This window comes from Carassius gibelio, chromosome A18, assembly GCF_023724105.1.
Source record: "Carassius gibelio isolate Cgi1373 ecotype wild population from Czech Republic chromosome A18, carGib1.2-hapl.c, whole genome shotgun sequence".
Classification (NCBI taxonomy): domain Eukaryota; kingdom Metazoa; phylum Chordata; class Actinopteri; order Cypriniformes; family Cyprinidae; genus Carassius; species Carassius gibelio.
In genome coordinates, this window is record NC_068388.1 from 2,748,937 (window position 1) to 2,767,840 (window position 18,904).

General features: G+C 38.0%; 1 protein-coding gene across 3 annotated transcripts in view; it reads right to left on the reverse strand.

The window, feature by feature from the left end:
* Positions 1-18,904, reverse strand: part of LOC127934398 (protein FAM168A) — a 32,498-nt gene that overhangs the window by 9,776 nt on the left and 3,818 nt on the right. For 2 of the 3 annotated variants that reach the window (XM_052531768.1, XM_052531770.1), the window contains exons 2-4: positions 6,775-6,897; positions 3,901-3,992; positions 1,527-1,607 (exon numbers count right to left, since the gene is read on the reverse strand). In XM_052531768.1, the coding sequence (XP_052387728.1) occupies positions 1,527-1,607; positions 3,901-3,992; positions 6,775-6,845 (244 nt within the window). In that variant the 5' untranslated portion in view covers positions 6,846-6,897. The remainder of the gene's footprint in view (positions 1-1,526; positions 1,608-3,900; positions 3,993-6,774; positions 6,898-18,904) is intronic. The other variant, XM_052531769.1, reaches the window with a different exon arrangement.

The following is an 18,904-nucleotide window of genomic DNA, read 5'->3' on the forward strand; positions in this document are numbered from 1 at the left end:
TGGTCTAAAAGATACATACATATAATGGATAATAATATAAATTTTGCCCATACTGATAACTAAAATGGCAAAATATAGCTGATAACCCATTATAGTCACGTCAATAACGTGGGAAAACCTTTCACTTAATGTAAAGCTGGCACTGAACATAATTAGAAAACTGACAATGACTTATAGTTATGAGAATATTTTGTAATTATTAAAAGAAATTGAAATACATACAAATAGCTAAGCTTCATCACCACTGATGTTTTTATTATTCTTTATTTTATGGTCATGTGAAATATAGAAATAATGTTCTATTAGTGAAGAGAGAAAATAACATACATAAAAATCAATAATAAAAAATAATGGATTTTGTCGGTAGGATAACTAAAATGAGGCAGATTAATTGCTAAAAGTTTTTAAAATCAATAATATGAATGAAAACGCTCCAGCTAATAATCACTAGCCTTATGGCACAGACTATTATCTTTTTTGTAAGATGTATTTTAATGGTATGTAATGGAGATACTGGGTGGAAACCAAAAAAACTTTTTGAGGAAGTGTATCAGATTGTGTAAATAAAGTGTCGATCAACCAAATCACATTCAAAAAAGCCAGAAACTACACCAAACATAAAAAAATCTGAATAGAAATACACACACACACACACACACACACACACACACACACACACACACACACACACACACACACACACACACACACACACACACACCTGTTTCTATCAGCAAAATGTCAACTTGATCTCTGATCTAAGACAGACTGTACAAGCATCTGAAAATGGCAGGTGGCATGTCATAACATTTCAGACAGAAATTCTACAAGCATCTGTTCAGCGTGGCTCTAATCACAGCTCAGACCTCACAAACCAATCCACTAGAGCACCCTTTACATCCTGATCCAAAAGTGTCTGCTAACAGCACAGGTCTGCTTGAATTTTTGAACAAAACAATATTAACAGCCATGCTAAAAGCTGAGTCACCGCTGGCTCAAACAAGTCTGTTAACACAATACTAATGGGAAACGATCTGCATTAAAGTCAACCTTCTTCACATGACTCATCCTCACTGTGTCTGGTTTGTCTCCAGACTGAATTTCACACTCAAATGAAGCAGATCTACACCTGAAAAACTTTGAAATGTAATTTGCATACATCACTCTAGATCAAAACACAAAGAGATTTATAGACCAAAATCATTTCAGGAAGCAGCTCATAAAGAGACAAAGCAGTGGCTTTATGAGTTACACTGTTACACGGATACAAATGAAGCCATTTTTCGAACCCTTATGTTATGAAGATGTTGTATGTACGTCACAAGCTGGAAGCAGCACTACAGTACAGAACACTGTTGAACTCTTTCAGCATCATCAAAACGAGGCTATAGACAGTGTAATGTATTAATGCTTCATTGGTGTTAATGGAGCACTAATGTGTTCGGCATCATGTGTTTTTTTGCTAATGTAAGTGTGTAATACTCCATGTACACTGGTCAGCGTTGAGAAAGCATGTGTGTACACACCTGGTGGGTATCCCGGGCTACCTGTCTGATAAAGATTGGCTGTGTAGGTCGGGGCAGTCGTAGGGTAACCTCCTGGATAACCTGTACACGGACAAAGAGACAGCAGTTGAGAAATGACACTAAAACATCTTGAAAAACAGCATGAAATCAAAACGAGTGGCCATTTTTAACGACCGAATGGTACTTGCTAATAAAGTAATGTTTAAGCAAGATAATAAATCGAGTAAATACTGTGGATATATGTCATTTGTACTGATATTAAATGATGTATACCATTGTTCAAAAGTTTGCACAATTTTCTCTTATGATCATCAAGGCTGCATGCATATGATTAAAATGCAGTAAAAACAAATGGTAAAATATCATTACAATTTAAAATACCAATTTTTCTATTTGAAAGTATATTTTATTCCTGAATTTGCAGCATCATTACTACTCATTACTCTTCAATATGCTGATTTGCTGTTTAGAAACTGATTATCATGTTGACCTACAGAAAACAATCATCTGATGAATTGAGAGTAGAACAGCATTTATTTGAAATAGAAATCTTTTGTAACATTATAAATGTCTTTATTGCCACTTTGGATCAATCTCATACATCCTTGATCAATAAAAGCATTAATTAAAAAAAAAAAAAAAAAAAAAATATATATATATATATATATATATAAAGAGATGTATTGGTTGAGCACTAATCAAAACCGACCTTCTTTAATACAAAACATCTGGAGATTTGATCAAGTACATGCATTCGCTGGAAATCAAACCCAAGATCTCGGCACTGCTGATGTTTTTGAGCATAAACCAAATTAGACAAATGTTTCAGTCATCAGAACATAAGTTCATGACAGCAAATGCAGATTCCTTTCTGCTCAGTTTTCCAGACGTACTGATGCAAGTCACTCTCTGGAACCTGCGCCATCATAAGAAAAGGACAGAGCGAGTCGGAGAGAGCGAGGCGAGCTCTTGATTGGACAGGATGGGCACAGATGGTCTCCATTATGACTGGTCTGTCTCAATAAGACACAGTCGGATGAGTGTGAAAACCAGCGCATCGCTCTCATACAGAACAGCATGAGCTATCAGACGTACAGGGCATCATGGGAAAGAGCGTTCAGGTCTGAACAGCTCTCAGCCAGGGATGCATCTGATCAACACTGAAGGATGCAGGTTCAGCTCGTCAAACGCGAGTCTGTGAGATCACCCGCTTCTTACGACTTCTGCAACACTGACATATTATTAAACTGAACACTGAACTAAATTAAGCTGAATAATACTAACTGTGATTCATAATAGTTTCATCATTTATAATTTGAAACAACCTGTAATGCATATGTACATTTATATTAATAAATGTGACCTGACTATAAGCTTTTTAGAACATTTAATTAATAATAACCTAATTAATGACTGAAATAAATATTTGCTATTAAAACGGATTAAATTATGATGAAAGATTACAAAGACCGATATATATTTTCTTTGTAATAACATGCACTGAAGAATCATTAGCAACAAGAGCAGAAACGTGTGCTAAGAAAGTGAATACGCTGAAATATTCGTTCTGTCTTTAAAGCTGAAATTTGTCATTTTTGACAAATGAATTCAATGAATAAATTCAAGACTACGCTAACTAGCTAATGTCCAGCTCCCCTCTGATTGCATAAGTGCAGCAGAGTTTTGAAGAGTTTTAGAAGAGATCTCAACAATGTCTTAAAATGTGCATCGAAACCAAAGTCGATTCATTTCCCGTCAAACTACGTTGCGCAATAATCTACATTCATTGTATCAGCTTATATCAACAACTGTCACATCTGTCTCTATTCTTATTTTTCCTAAAGTATTTTCTAAAATAAAACTGACACTTGAATCTTAAGTGAGAAAACCTCTAATTAATAACATTTTCCTCTCGGTAACGGCAGAAAGGCATTATGAAAAGACTGAAAGCGAGGGAGAGAGAGAGAGAGAGAGGTTGGCATGTAAACAGTCTCTATTGACCCAGAGAATCCCTCCAATAAGAGGACATCAAATATGAGCCACTGTTGCCATAGCAGCAGACAAACACCTGCCACGAGTGACAGAGATGCACACGGCTCTACATGCATGAACACACACACACACACACACACACACACACACACTCACAGAACAGAGGTGAGAGTAATTCACACACTGCAACATTCCTGCTCATCAGACAAACCCAGCCGTCAGTGATGATAAAAACTGCACTTATTGCAGAAATGTCCTCTTATTGCTGAATCATTACATTTTAATGAGAGATCTTTTTTTTTTTTTTTGCATGCACTGTTGAATTGTATGGAGTAAGACATGAATTAATAAAGCACGGTGTTGTGTGTCTCTCATCACATACCTGCGTATGCCATATTCTTGGGGTTTCCGTAGGGGGTTCCCGGCTGCACTGGACTGTACACCGGGTTCATGGTGGAAGACAGCCTGTTCTTACTGAGAGAGAACGAGACATAGAGAGAGAGCGAATGAGTTAGAGCAGGGTTGATTTAACACAATCCTCTGCCTAAACAAACCAAAATTATGAAAATACACACACGCACTCATACGCACGACTCAATTTGTAGCCCGTACATGATGCATCATATTTCCTGTATAAAACACGAAAAGCCCATCGCAGACCATTTTTACCTGGTTTTGAAGAATTATGTCAAGCCTGGTTTAACCTTCATATGTGTTTGACTGCAGCTTTTCACATGATTGGGTTGTATTTGGATGATAAAACCTTGGGTTTCAAATTAAGTATTAGATTACCATTAATGTCCATTTACTTGTCTGAGGTAGTTTAAAATGTTACTTTGGGATCAGTAAGATTTTTTTCATTATGCTCATCATGGCTGCATTTGTAATTCTGTAATATTCCAAAATATTATTACAATTTAAAGTAACTGGTTTCTATTTTAATATATTTTTAAATGTAATATATTCCTGTGATGCGCAGCTGTATATCCAGCATCATTCCTCCAGTCTTCAGTGTCACATGATCTTCAGAAATCATACTGATTTAATGCTCAAGAAACATTTCTGATTATTAACAATGTTGAAAACATTTCTTCAGGATTCTTTGATTCGTCTTTGAAGGAACAGCATGCGTTGGAAGTTTAATCTTTTGCAACATCATAAATTGTCATTTTTTAAATATCAATATAATGCATCTTTGCTGAATAGTATTCATTCATTTAAAAAAAAGTGCAGACTACAAACGAATGAGCAGTGTTTAATCAGTAACTACATCTGATCATTTTACTTCTATACTCTACACACCATCTGAAAACATGCAAAAATAAAGTGGTGGCCACTCTATACTTTTACTTCTCATACGCATACAAAGACAGGAAAAACCCTTTATCTTTCATTGTGCACTAAAGTTTAACTTTGGTCAATCCATTAGCGAATTAGCAAAGCCACAAAGCCATGCATTAATTTTTCCATCAAAATAAGCAATTTCAAAACAGTTATCATTTATTATTTACTATGCAATGTATTAATTATTGAAAACACAAGTCCTGGAGTGTAACATCACATCTGGTAGCTAATAATCCCTGCAGGGTCTGGAAAAATCTTGCATGTGATGGATATTTACCAAGACTTCAAAAAGAATCATCTCAAATTATGTAACTTAAAAAAAACAAAACAGTGCTAAACATGGAAACAGCACTAGATTTATATTTCCATCGTGAGACTTCATTTGTGATCAGATGCTTATGGCAAACAGTGTGTGTGTGTTATCCTCTCTCATTGTGCGTCTGTGTGAGTCTGATCTCCACTGACCACTCTGATGGATTCATCAAGTCAGTCAATCAGGGGAACGACAGGAATAGAGGAAGAACAGTGAATAATAGGGGAGGATCATGCGTCAGATCCCTCTCCTCGCACCTCGGCCACACACGACGGAAACAGGAGACGGCCGCGGGCACAGAGCTGTTAGCATGTGTTCAGATGTGCCATGAGTGTGTCACGAGCTCGTGTGTGGGAGAGGTGATATGTCAGAGGGGAATGTGGCGTCAAAGCGAGCGGATTCATGATCTATGATCACACACTCACGAACACCATCATGAAAGATGAAGATCACCACATCCAACTTGGATACTGCATGAAACATATCAAAGATTCAAAAAGAATATAGCTTTCAATTGCCCTAAACATTTTATAAGCATGTAAAAATCACTAGTAGAGAAGTATATTATAATATTGGAGAAAACAGCATTAAGTCATGAGAGCTCATGAGTTACAGTGGTTTTTACTATGTTTAAGGGGGATCAGTTACTTACATCGAATAATCATTGTAACACATGGCCTCTCATGGCTTACAGCTTTAATAAACAAGTATACACTTAATTAGAGACTGAAAAAATGACATTATAATACAATGGATGAGCCCTGTTTAAAAAGGCACTGTAAAAGTCAACACACACACACACACACACACTTGAATACTATTGACAACCATAACCATGTTTATTGTGATTATTCAGCAAAGATACATTAAACTGACTAAACTTGACAGAAAATTATATTTGTTCTTGAAATGTTTCTTGAGCAGTAAATCAGCATATTAGAAAGATTTTTGAAGAATTGCGTGACACTGAAGACTGGATGAATGCTGGAAATATAGAATAAATTACATTTTACAATATATTACAATACAAAACAAATGACTGTATTTTTCATCAAATAAATGCAGCCTCTGTGAACATTAAATATATATATATAAAAAAATATTACTGACAACTTTTCAACGGTAGTGTATATTTAATAAATTATATATTTAATTGAACACGTATTATAATACCACTTTTTAATTTGTGGTAAATTAGGATAAAACTACCCTTTATTGCTTACAGTCAACATGATATCAGAGTCTATTTACTTTTTTTAACACACATTATTCCAGTGACATCACTGAGACCTCTTGTTTTTTGGCCACACAGCGGGAATCCCCTGATTCTATAATGGACATTTTCCTTTCGGATGTGATCTGGAAATCTATGACATCATCATTATGAAAGCAAAATGGGTTATGAATGACATTTCACGGTGACTTTAATAAGAGGTACAGAACCAGCAACGAGCAGGTGAAACCCGTGTGCCGCTCTGACACGAAACACAAACTCAGAATCCTGACATACAGCTGGAATCAGAGTGAACACAGCATCACTAACGCAACACAACACAAACACATACACACACACACACACACACGAGCACTAAGACTGACCTCTTCACGTTCTGACTGGTGTCTGTTGGGTACAGAAAACTGAATTTGTCAGTGGAATGCCCGCTTGCCATTCTCAGTGAAGGAAAGGCAAATGAAGGAGGTAGGAAGAATGGATATGCAAATCTGGAAATGACAAAAAAAGAAGGAAACAAACAAAAACGAGAGCAGGTCGTGAATAAAAGGCAAACCATCAAGCACAAGCACAGCAGAGCAAAGCAAAACACGGCAAAGCAACATAAAGCGAGCAAAGCAGTGGCCTGAGCGAGCGAGCGAGAGAGAGAGACATAAAGTGACAAGCAGCAGAAATCAAAGCTCACACACCTTCACACACTGATGGACAGATCAGTACGGGGTGAATGATGGTGTGTCGGGGACAAGCGTTCTGGGAATGTTCTCGCATACATGTAGATTTGATTAACTGCAGTCAATATTCCTTCCCTTAATAAGCCTCAAACAGCTGATTAAAACATCACAATAATCCTGCGAAGCCAAAATCCACAAAATTAACCGCTGGACTAGAGTGGAGTGGATTACTTGTGGATTATTATGATGTTCTCATTCTGACGGCACCCATTCACGGCAGAGCATTCATTGGTGAGGAAGTGATGCAATGCTACATTTCTTCAAACCTGAGGAACAAACAAACTCATCTGTATATTGGATGGCCTTAGGGGGAGTAGGTCTTCAGCAAATTAATATTTTTTTTTAGGTGAACTATGCCTTTAAGTAGGAATGTTTGCTTTGCATAAATGTGCTTAAAGGGACAGTCCATTAAAAAAAAAAAGATTCTGTCAATTCACTCACCATGTCATTCCAAACCTATATTTAAGTTATTATTTTGGGTAAAATAAAACACGATATTTTAAAGAACATTGGGAATGGGAACCAAACAAAATTGAAGCCTATTGGCTTTTTTATGGACAAACTATCTTCATTTATGTTCCACAATGTAAAATTAAAGACTAGACAATATGTTACCCATGATTCATGCTCAACAGAGGCCAGATTTTTCTAAGATTTTTCACCAATGCATTTGCATGATTTATTTTCATGAGATTTTTACAAATCACTTTACAAGTACTCCAATATGAACAATTATGCATATAAACATTGTTTACACACAAACTGAACCGCGGCCATTACATTTTCTTACCTAAATAAAAGTATATGCATTGGGTTGCATGACTAAAAATCACCAAATGCAACGAGAAGAATCGAAAAATTTCTGCACATGTCTAGGGTGCATCTGAAAGCACACGGTATCACCTCTCAACACATCAATGTCATATGCATATTAAATGCATAGTTAGCTTCCCAATTAACTGCTAGCTTTCCATTTTTATTGTATGAAGTCTTCATCCTACTAAGCAAACCTGTACATTATTATAAATTCTGTTTTTAAAGCACTACAAAAATAAAACTAAAGTGGGATTCTTGTGGAGCATTTGACATACATTCACAAATGCTGGATTGTAGACTCCTGTAATGTCTTTATTTATCTTTTATTTCTTTATGTAAAGTAGTGCAACCAGGTAACAATAATGCATGCAACAACAGCATGCAAGCAAACCAACAGCGCTCTCTAGTGAAGGTACTGTGCACCTGCGCTTGCCATCATCAGATTATCATCACTTCTGTTTAATGGACGATTTAAAGTGACATAAAGCAGGTTTGACTGCACTTTGTGCATGTGCATGGTGTGTTTTATGTGCATGGGTGGCTCTGAGGCGCTGGTGTTCTGCAGACCACCAGTCATTAATCAGGCCGTGACAGATCACCTTGAGCTGCTGGAGGATGAAGGTGCCCCTCGCAGCAGCACACAGTCACCTCTCCTCTCTTCCTCAGTAGGCCAGAATGATTGATAGCATGGTGAAGGAGTCCAACGGGCAAATCTACTGAAACTGCAGGTGTGTGTATTCAGATAACGTTCAGACGTGATGTAATCGACTGCCTCGCGATTCAACGATTCTTATTCTTATCAAATATGCGGATGGAAAATTAAAGACCAGATAACATGATTCTTGAGCAATAGAGACAAGATGCAGGGATGCTATTCTTTTTCAACAATAAAATTGCATCTCAGTGTCATCAAGCTGGCAAATTTTCCATTCATAAAAATATTATTTAGTAAATTAAATATTTTACAGCAGAAAATAATTAAGAATATGCGTAATCAATACAGTCATCTATTATAAACCATTTATGTTAATTGGAAAAAATAAACATGAACGGTAATGTACATGTATTTAGCAGATGCACTTATGCAAAGCAACTTACAAATACACACACACAAACATATATACATACATACATACACACACACACACATACATATACATATACACGCACACACACAAAGGATCCTTCTCATGGCTCGATGAGCGAAATGCAGCACAAATCTGGAGGCAGAACACATTGACGTTCCCTCATTATCAGGAGCAGGTATTATTCACTGCTCTCTGTGCTCTTCTACAAGCCAAACACACACAGTGGCTCATGACGGGTGGAGAATGGGGTTGTGAAGAGCACACTCGGGGACTAACCAGCATTAAACGGCACCAGACTGCTCTTCCTCCGTCCCCATAGAGTCGTTCATGGGAGAAAAGATGTGCAGGAAAATGGCTGACTGCTAATACACGGCTGGTTTAATAGATAGCAGAGCTCAGAGACGGCAATAAAAACATGGCATTAACTGATATTAATGTATGCAGATGAGAGAGAGAGAGAGAATATTACAGAGAAACTGGTGCTCAACACTTCCTTCTCGTCTTCATTAAGGGTTTCTTTTATGATCCTAGCTTAATTCTAGGCTTGGATATCGAGAAATGGTTCTGGATATTTTTAACAATTAAAAAATTTAATTAAATGATTTATTATGTTTGTTTACAGTTCTGGAATGTCTGCTTTCTTTTATTCATGCAAATGAAACAAACTATGCATTTACAAACATACTTCCTCAAAATTACTATATATATATATAAATAATGCACAATTGAGCTTTCTTTTTGTAATTTTTTTTATTTTCATCTTGACAGAAATGGACTATGAAACTGTAACTTTAAATTAAAAAGCATGCTGGATTGTATAAACTATTCTTTTTTTAAAATTATAAATTAGTTATTCATATATATGCATGCTTATTTATATTAATGTTAATTTCTTTATTGCAACTGTTATAATAAAATATGTAATTAGGCACAAACATACTACCTCAAAATTATAAATATATATATATTCATTTTACATGAACTGTTCCTTTAAGAAAAGTGTAATCACTATAATCTAAATCAGAATCCTTCTGTCATCTCTCCTCTATTTGACTGACTTTCAGCATCTCTCCTGTCCTCCTCTAAGAAAATCAATGCCTCCTCCATTCCAGCGTCTTTCCTCCTCCTTTCCGTCCCTCCCCCTTTCCCCAATCTCTATGAATAAATATATATTTTTTTTTTTATCAGGGTGAATCTGAACACACTGCAGTGCCCTTGAGCTCTCGCTCCTCTCCTCTCCTCTCTTCTCCTTCTCTCTCAGGCTGAACACCGTTATGTAACACGTTGCTCTTTATAACACATTGTTGAAAGGTGCATTGCATACTGCTGATTATATCTGCCCTGCAGCATCAGGAGACGAGAAACCATGAGGGGAAATCCAGGCGCTAATTCTGCCTATTGATACAATATTCAAGATGATGTGGATCTGGATTTGATTTTATGATTCAGCATGAACAAACCATGTGAGCACAGCTTACTCAAAGCCTTTAGATCTACAGAAAGAAAATCCTACATTTAAAATGCATTCTACTTCTAGATATAGGTATATTGCAAGATAAAAGTAATCGGGACCAAAATATCAAATAATAATAATAATAATAATAATAATAATAATAATAATAAACTGTTTAATGGACATTAAAATATTATGCTAGCAAATCTTTTAAATTGGCAAGTAAAAATAAAATAAATTAATAACTCTAACAAAATAAATCTAACAAATCCTGTCAAAAATGTCTGGGTCATTTTTGACTACAAAATCGTAAAAAAAAATGAAATAAAATAAAAACAAATACATAAAAAAATTATATTTTATAAATCCTAAAAATCTTACAAATAATAAAACGTGAAAAAAATGTTACTATAAAACGTATTTAAAGGATTAGTACTGCCAAAAATCTTAAAATAAATAAACTAAAAAATAAGTTATGCTTTATGATAGAATAAGATCACCGCTATCATTAAATTAGATCAAATTAAAACACAGTTTTTTTTTTATGCAAAAAAAAAAAAAAATATATATATATGTATTGTTGCTAGTGTCTTTGAAAACACATTAGACAGCAGTCTAGTCTGCTGGAGGTTGTCCCTGCTGACTGGGCAGTCAGGGTAAATCTAAGGACACACACTCAGCACTTTGACCCCGTGGTGACCCTGCGGTGGACACTGCATTGACTGCGCACATCAGCTTCCTGCAGCACAGGATGTGTTTTCCTGTGACTCTCAGACTGTAATTCTCTGTTCTGAACGGTGCGACTGCAACAACGAAGCAGCTCAGATTCTGTTGATGAAAGCACAACCAGAAGCAGTTCCTCTGTCTTCTGCTGCTCACTCATGACTTTCATTCACTCAGAGATCCTCAGGCAGGGGACAAACCAGATTTCATTTGTCCAGTCAACAGCTGCAACATCATATCTCATTTTCACAATCCAAAGTTTTTTTATTTGCTAAAAATGTACACATAATGTGTCACTGAATGGTCATCGTTGGTGTGTATTATGTTATGTGATGTGGACAGTATCACAGCAGTTATCACTGGACAGTATCAGCAGATGTTTTAAAGCCTGATTTCACTAAAAGCATAAAACTCTAGAGTGGGGCTTAGGTATGCACTAAACCACACAGTATATATTTAGTATAATATCCCTCATAAAAATAGCATTAAACATGAAAAGAATTTTCAAAAATGGCCACATTGCTGCGTCATTTCATCATGAATCGATCTCTGCGTGCAGAACTCGTCGCTAACTCATGAGTTAATGTGAGGGTGGGACGGTTCTCCCGGTGATGAACACATCCATCTCTCTTCTGCTCAGCTCCACAGCACAAACAGACTGAATTAATGATGGCACTGAGAAGAGTCTGACCACAGAGGTGGGATATCACTGACGGATGATGATTCTGGGAGCGCTTTCCTTTCACTAAGATGCACAACAGTCAAATAAAACATTCAGAAATGCATGTCAATTTTAAGTAAGAGCATGCAATATTAATGTTTAGGCTGTGTATAACGCCTGTTTAAGAGTGACAGAAAAGAACCGTTCCTCTTTCTGTCTTCGGGGGGCGACAGGAAAAGAGGGTTTTCTGCCTCCATTACTCTGATCTGACAGGTACAGCACACACACACACACACACACACACATGGTGCAAGAGCGGGTGAAGCACAGGGGCGTCTGAATTATTTAGATAATAAGCGCTTAAAGAGCTGCTGTGAACAGAACAGACACCACCACCTGTGTATCTGTGTGTGTGTGTGTGTGTGTGCCAGTGATCACGCTGTGGGGACAAAACAGCCTCTGCTGTGAGGTCCAGCTGTGTGATCTGTGCAAACAGTGGGAGAAAGACAAGCTAAGCATGCACACACAGCCCGGTGTCAAAGACTGACACCTTCACACCAGAGCTGTATCTCACAGCTCACAACAGATCAACTCAGACATTTGGAAAGTTATAAAAAATAAAACAAAGTAATTCTGACTTTATAACTCACAATTCTGACTTAATAACTCGCAATTTAAAAATATAAATATTCATATAATTGTAAATATAAATATTTGTACTATAATTATAATATTATACGCAGTAATATATACTACTAATAATATTCTACAGTAATGGGTACTGGAGAGGAGAATTCGGCCGATAGTGGAACCTCGGATTCAGGAGGAACAGTGTGGTTTTCGTCCTGGTCGTGGAACACTGGACCAGCTCTATACCCTTTCCAGGGTGCTGGAGGGTTCATGGGAGTTTGCCCAACCAGATTTGGAGAAGGCATTCGACCGTGTTCCTCGCGACATCCTGTGGAGGGTGCTCTGGGAGTATGGGGTCGGCGGCTCCCTACTTAGGGCTGTTCGGTCCCCGTACGACTGGAGTAAGAGCTTGGTTGGCATTGCCGGCAGTAAGTCAGACCTGTTCCCGGTGCATGTTGGACTCCAGCAGGGCTGCCCTTTGTCACCGGTTCTGTTCATAATTTTTATGGACAGAATTTCTAGGCGCAGCCAAGGGCTGGAGAGTGTCCGGTTTGGGGACCATACGATTTTGTCGCTGCTTTTTGCGGATGATGTTGTCGTGTTGGCATCCTCAGACCAGGACCTTCAGTGTGCACTGGGACGGTTTGCAGCCGAGTGTGAATCGGCTGGGATGAGAATCAGCACCTCCAAGTCCGAGGCCATGGTTCTCAGTCGGAAAAGGGTGGATTAGCCACTTCAGGTTGGTGGAGAGTTCCTGCCTCAAGTGGAGGAGTTCAGGTATCTTGGAGTCTTGTTCACGAGTGAGGGAAGGATGGAACGTGAGATTGACAGATGGATCGGTGCAGCTTCTGCAGTAATGCGGTCGCTGTACCGGTCTGTCGTGGTGAAGAAGGAGCTGAGCTGTAAGGCAAAGCTCTCGATTTACCGGTCAATCTACGTTCCTACTCTCACCTATGGTCATGAGCTGTGGGTCATGACCGAAAGGACAAGATCCCGGATACAGGCGGCCAAAATGAGCTTTCTCCGTCGGGTGGCTGGGCGCTCCCTTAGAGATAGGGTGAGAAGCTCGGTCACTCGGGAGGAGCTCAGAGTAGAGCTGTTGCTCCTCCACATCGAGAGGAGCCAGCTGAGGTGGCTCGGCCATCTATTTCGGATGCCTCCTGGACGCCTTACCAGGGAGGTGTTCCAGGCATGTCTCACCGGGAGGAGGCCCCAGGGAAGACCTAGGACACGCTGGAGGGACTATGTCTCCCGGCTGGCCTGGGAACGCCTCGGGGTCCCCCGGAAGAGCTGGAAGAAGTGGCTAGGGAGAGGGAAGTCTGGGCGTCTCTGCTTAGACTGTTGCCCCCCGCGACCCGGCCCCGGATAAGCGGAAGATGATGGATGGATGGATGGATTATTTTATATATTATCAATAATTGTTTAAGATTTTATTATATAATTTTACAATGTCTTGTATTGGTTTCTTTTTATATTAGAACACCACTAAAGAATTTATTCACTTAATAATAATTATTCATTTCAATATTGTATCATGATTGATAACCATGCATAATGGGTCTGGCTATGTCAGATCATCTCAAAACATGTATTAGTATTAACCTAGAACTAATTTACCGCTCGGCCGAAATGTTTTCGAATGAATCTGAGCTAAAACAACATCCTCTAAATAGCTATACAGATTTCATAGCCTGCCATCTAAACGTTAATCAATAAAATCCATTCATTCGCAGCACAAATGAAGTGTTTTAAGGACTCCGTGAAGCTGTGAATGAACTACCTGACATTCAGCGATGACCTGAGTGAATAAAAATCCTCCCAGACCGGCTGGGTTTTAACAAACCTCATTTCATCATCTCAAGTCTAGAAGATCAGTCCAAGAGGCAACATTTACAGATTCAAGCTGCACGACAGTCATTTTCCAATTCCAAGTTCTGAACAAGAACAGGCTCTCCGTTCTCTACGGTAATAACAAGAGGAACAGTCAGACAAAGAGAAAGCTATTCATCCGCCGGTGCCAATCCACGCGTGAATTTCTAAAATCTAATTTGGTGAAAGAAGCGCTTCAACAGCTGAGAACGCTTCACACTCACATACAAGCAAAGGACACATGGTTATCCACACACAGTCTATAAATACTGCGTTCCTACACCTGCTTTCTGCTTCCAGATGATTTCCTACAATTCATCTAAACGTCAGTTTCAATACACACTATATGTGGGATTGCTTTATATCTGTTTCTTATATTGCAGACCACGTACACAATGTATGAACACGCTGTGTGTCTCTAAACAGTATCAACATCAGTTTCAGGGATTTTAAACCCGTATCATTTTGGTGGTTACCTAACACAGAAAACTATTCTGATTTTCAGTCAGTTTTGAAAAACGTATAAAAGATTAATAAAGCATTTAAAGAAACTATAATATATAAATTCACTAACACGGTCATGAAATATAATATGCAGTAAAACTTTTACATTGAATAATTCATGTAAGTGTGCTTAACATTTTTCTTTCTTTCTATTTTTGTGAAACTGTGATGCACTTTATTTTTTATAGTTCTTTGATGAACAGACAATTCTAAAGAACTGCATTTATTTGAAATACTTTTTTTTCTTGTAACATGTCTTACTGTTTGAGCAATACTAAAATTATATATTATATATATATAAAATCCCACCAGCCCCAAACTTTTGAATAGTAGTGTAGTCTAATTTAGTTTCCCGCAGAATAAAGTCTGTGTGAACTCTCCTTTAGGTCGCACTGAACCAGGAATGTTCCTTTAACTGGGTCAAGCACTAACTTTTGATTTGCACAAGAGAAAACGTGTGAAACAGCTGCTGGAAATGTTGGTCACTTGTTACAGGCTAACAGGTTCAGGAGGAAAGATCTCACCTGAAGGGACAGCCTTCAAGCCTTAATCTCACTCTCTCTCACAAACACTCATAAGAAGCTTAATTAGCTATTCATATACAATAGTCACACAATAAGCCTTCCACTCCCAGCGGTGCTCTAACAGGACCTGAATGAGAACAGGGCACGGAGGGGAGTGGTCCTGTCCCATTGTTTTAACTGCCCCGCAAGAGCTTGTCCTCTCCGATTCTAAAAAGGTCCATTCTGTCTCAAATCCTGCCTTTCACCGAGGCAATACCTCGATTTTGTATAGGACATTATCCTGCAAACAATTGCCTCAAAACCAACATGGTGTGCGGAGATGCCCCTCTCACGCTTCAGACCCCGGGTTCTTCTGTTGCCCCTCGACTCACACACACAGCGCCGCTAACTACAGCTCTGCAAGAGATGCATTTTTCAGCTTCTTTCCTTTCTTCACCCTGACACCTTCTTCCTCCGTGGAGAATGGTTTTCTTATCAAAGAGCTTGACTGGAACTACTACACAAAGCATACTGCTTTCAAAGTATGCATTGTGTACAATATGTGGATCTTCTTGAGGTTGTTAAAGGCTGTGTTTATTTGAACAAAAACTATAATAAAACCGTAATGTGAAATATTATTATGACTTAAAATATCCGTTTTCTGTTTGAATGTATTTGGAGAAGAGACATATTTCTGTGATGCGCAGCTGTATTTCCAGCATCATTCCTCCAGTCTTCAGTGTCACATGATCTTCAGAAATCATTCTAATATTCTTATATGCTGTTCAAGAAACATTTCTGATTATTATCAAAGTTTAAAACAGTTGTGAAAACTAAACTGAACTGAAATCACTCTCTAAATTAAAGTCATGTGACAACAATGTAGCAAACTGCAGTTTAACAAATATCTCCGCTGCCTAGTGCATGTTATTTCACACCAGAAGTGCATTTTATTCCACTGCAAACACATGCATTCTCTGAAGTTCTCTGTCCTCCGTCTGCATCGTTCAGTCTTTCGTCAAACCGCTGCATTCTTCAGATGGTTATGTGTGAGGGAGTTCACACTGAACACGCTCAGTTCTTGTGTGACACTAAATTACGTTTGCAAGGCTGTACGGCACCCAAGCACACACACACACACACACACACAGTGAATCACTCTTTACCCAAATCTGTTGGTTCAGCAGGATTTCTGTGCAAATTATGACAATGGAGAGGAGCCAGCGGCTGGTCGAGATTGTACCCCCCCCCCCCCCCCCCCCACACACACACACACACACACAGGATAAACGCAGCTGTAATGTCCTTCATCTTATCAACGGATATTAAAAACAATCACATTCCGATGATCTGACGGGCAGCAGGAGGACATGAAAATACGCCAGCAGGTCAGACCTGAAGGCACGTGTGTGTGTGTTTGTTTGCTGCTTGAGGGTCTACAGTACTGCTGAGAAAGCGAAGGTCAGCTGATATGAGTGATGGAAAGGGCAAATTAAAGAGATAAAACAGATTATCACTCTACTGAATACAATCATCTAATCTAAAAACAGCAAGAGTCTGTCTGTAGATTGATTATACATGAACTTCTGAAAATACAGCTTCAACTGCAACCAAAAGGCTTCTTCCGACATTAATTCTCAAACATGCATTTAAACAGATGTGATGTGACTCAACTTAAAATATGAAAAATACTTTTATAAAAATTATTATAAAAAAACTTTTATAAAAAAATTTAATTAATAAAATACGTACAATTCACATAAATAAAAAAATAAATCTTTTTTTTACCCAGAGATTTTTTATGCAGCACGGAGGCAGCATAACTGCATCTACACAATAACTACTGTGGGAAAAAAGCCTTATTGTGTATAAAGAAAGCATTGCCTTCTTCCATTGAGTGATTACCATGCACAGCGTGCAGAAAACATTTTTAGATTATATTACATTTCTTCCATTATGCCCAAGCACATCTTCATTTGCATCACTTATATTCCCAAATTAAATGTGCATACCACACAGAACTTTTATGGTTTTTATAAAAATGTGGCACTAGGATGATCTGACTGAATGTTTTAAAAACTTTAAGAACCATTAAAAATAGTTTTGGTAATGGAAATAAAATAATAATAATAATGTCTGAAGAAAAACTTAAAAGTGTTTTATTTCAGGTAGCTGCCAATGCAACATTTATAATATTTATTTAAGTTGAAGTGGTAAAATGAATAAGTGAAAAAGCTAAACTGAAATATACATAAATAGGAAAAAGGAAATGCAATATGAAAATATACAAAAATAATAAATATTATATGAATAATACTAAAAATCACAGTGGGTTTTAAGAAAACCATCTGGTGCAATAAAGAAACCCTTTAATCAGAGCAAAAATAATGAAACATCAAGAACCTAAAAGAGAACCATAAAGTAACTGTGAAGAACCAGTAAAGAACCTTCAGCAGACTTAAACTGCCCCTGAAGCACGTGTTCCTCTGTCTCAGCTGTGCCATGTCTTGAAATAGACTTGAATGAGTATTTGGGTGGCTGTGAGTATATGAATGTACTGTACGTGTTCATGAGCTGTAGTTGACTGTAGCTCAATTACAGCAGCTTTTCAAAGGAACCGGGGACGCTCACAAAGCCAGACTCCTTTGTTTACTTCCTTGAAAAGGAGACTAATCGGTTTTTTCGTTTTGATATGTTTCGTGTGACTAAACCTGTAGGAGTTTCATTTTTCCCACAGAGAAATTCAGCAAGGCTGTGATTTCAGTGTCTGCCCACAGAAAGTCCAAAAATACGCCCATCCAGAAGCGTCTCAGCCTACACGCCGCTCAGATGATGTTTAGTAGATGTTTGTTCACGCAGTATGTGTCTACATATACTACAGCATGCACACTAACAGCAGCACAATCACTCCGTTATCAAATTTTAGTCTAATTTCTTACTAATTCCTAAAAATGAAGCTTTTTTTTCTTAAGTCAAAGGTATGTTTTCTACTAAGACTTTAACCAAATAGCAGTTAATTAGCACCAAAAGTGAGTACCGTATTTTCCGGACTATAAGTCACACTTTTTTTCATAGTTTGGCTGGTCCTGCGACTTATAGTCAGGTGCGGCTTATTTATCAAAATGAATTTGACATAACCGAGAGAAATGAACCAAGAGAAAACATTACCGTCTCCAGCCGCCAGAGGGCGCTCTATGCTGCTCAGTTCTCCTGTAGCCTACACTGAACACATAGAGCGCCCTCTCGTGGCTGTAGACGGTAATGTTTTATCTTGGTTCTAAATAAATGTGACATGTTTTTTTTTCCTCATCATGATGTATTTTTGGACTGTTGCGACTTATACTCAGGTGTGACTTATAGTCCGAAAAATACAGTACAATATGGTCCCAGGGAGCATCATCACCACCAGGATAATCTCACTAACTCTAGTACAGTCCAGCTTTCACTAGCTGGTTATTATCCCCTTTAACACCTTAACTCGGACTGATCTGTGACTCGTGCTGTTCACTCGGTTGAGGTT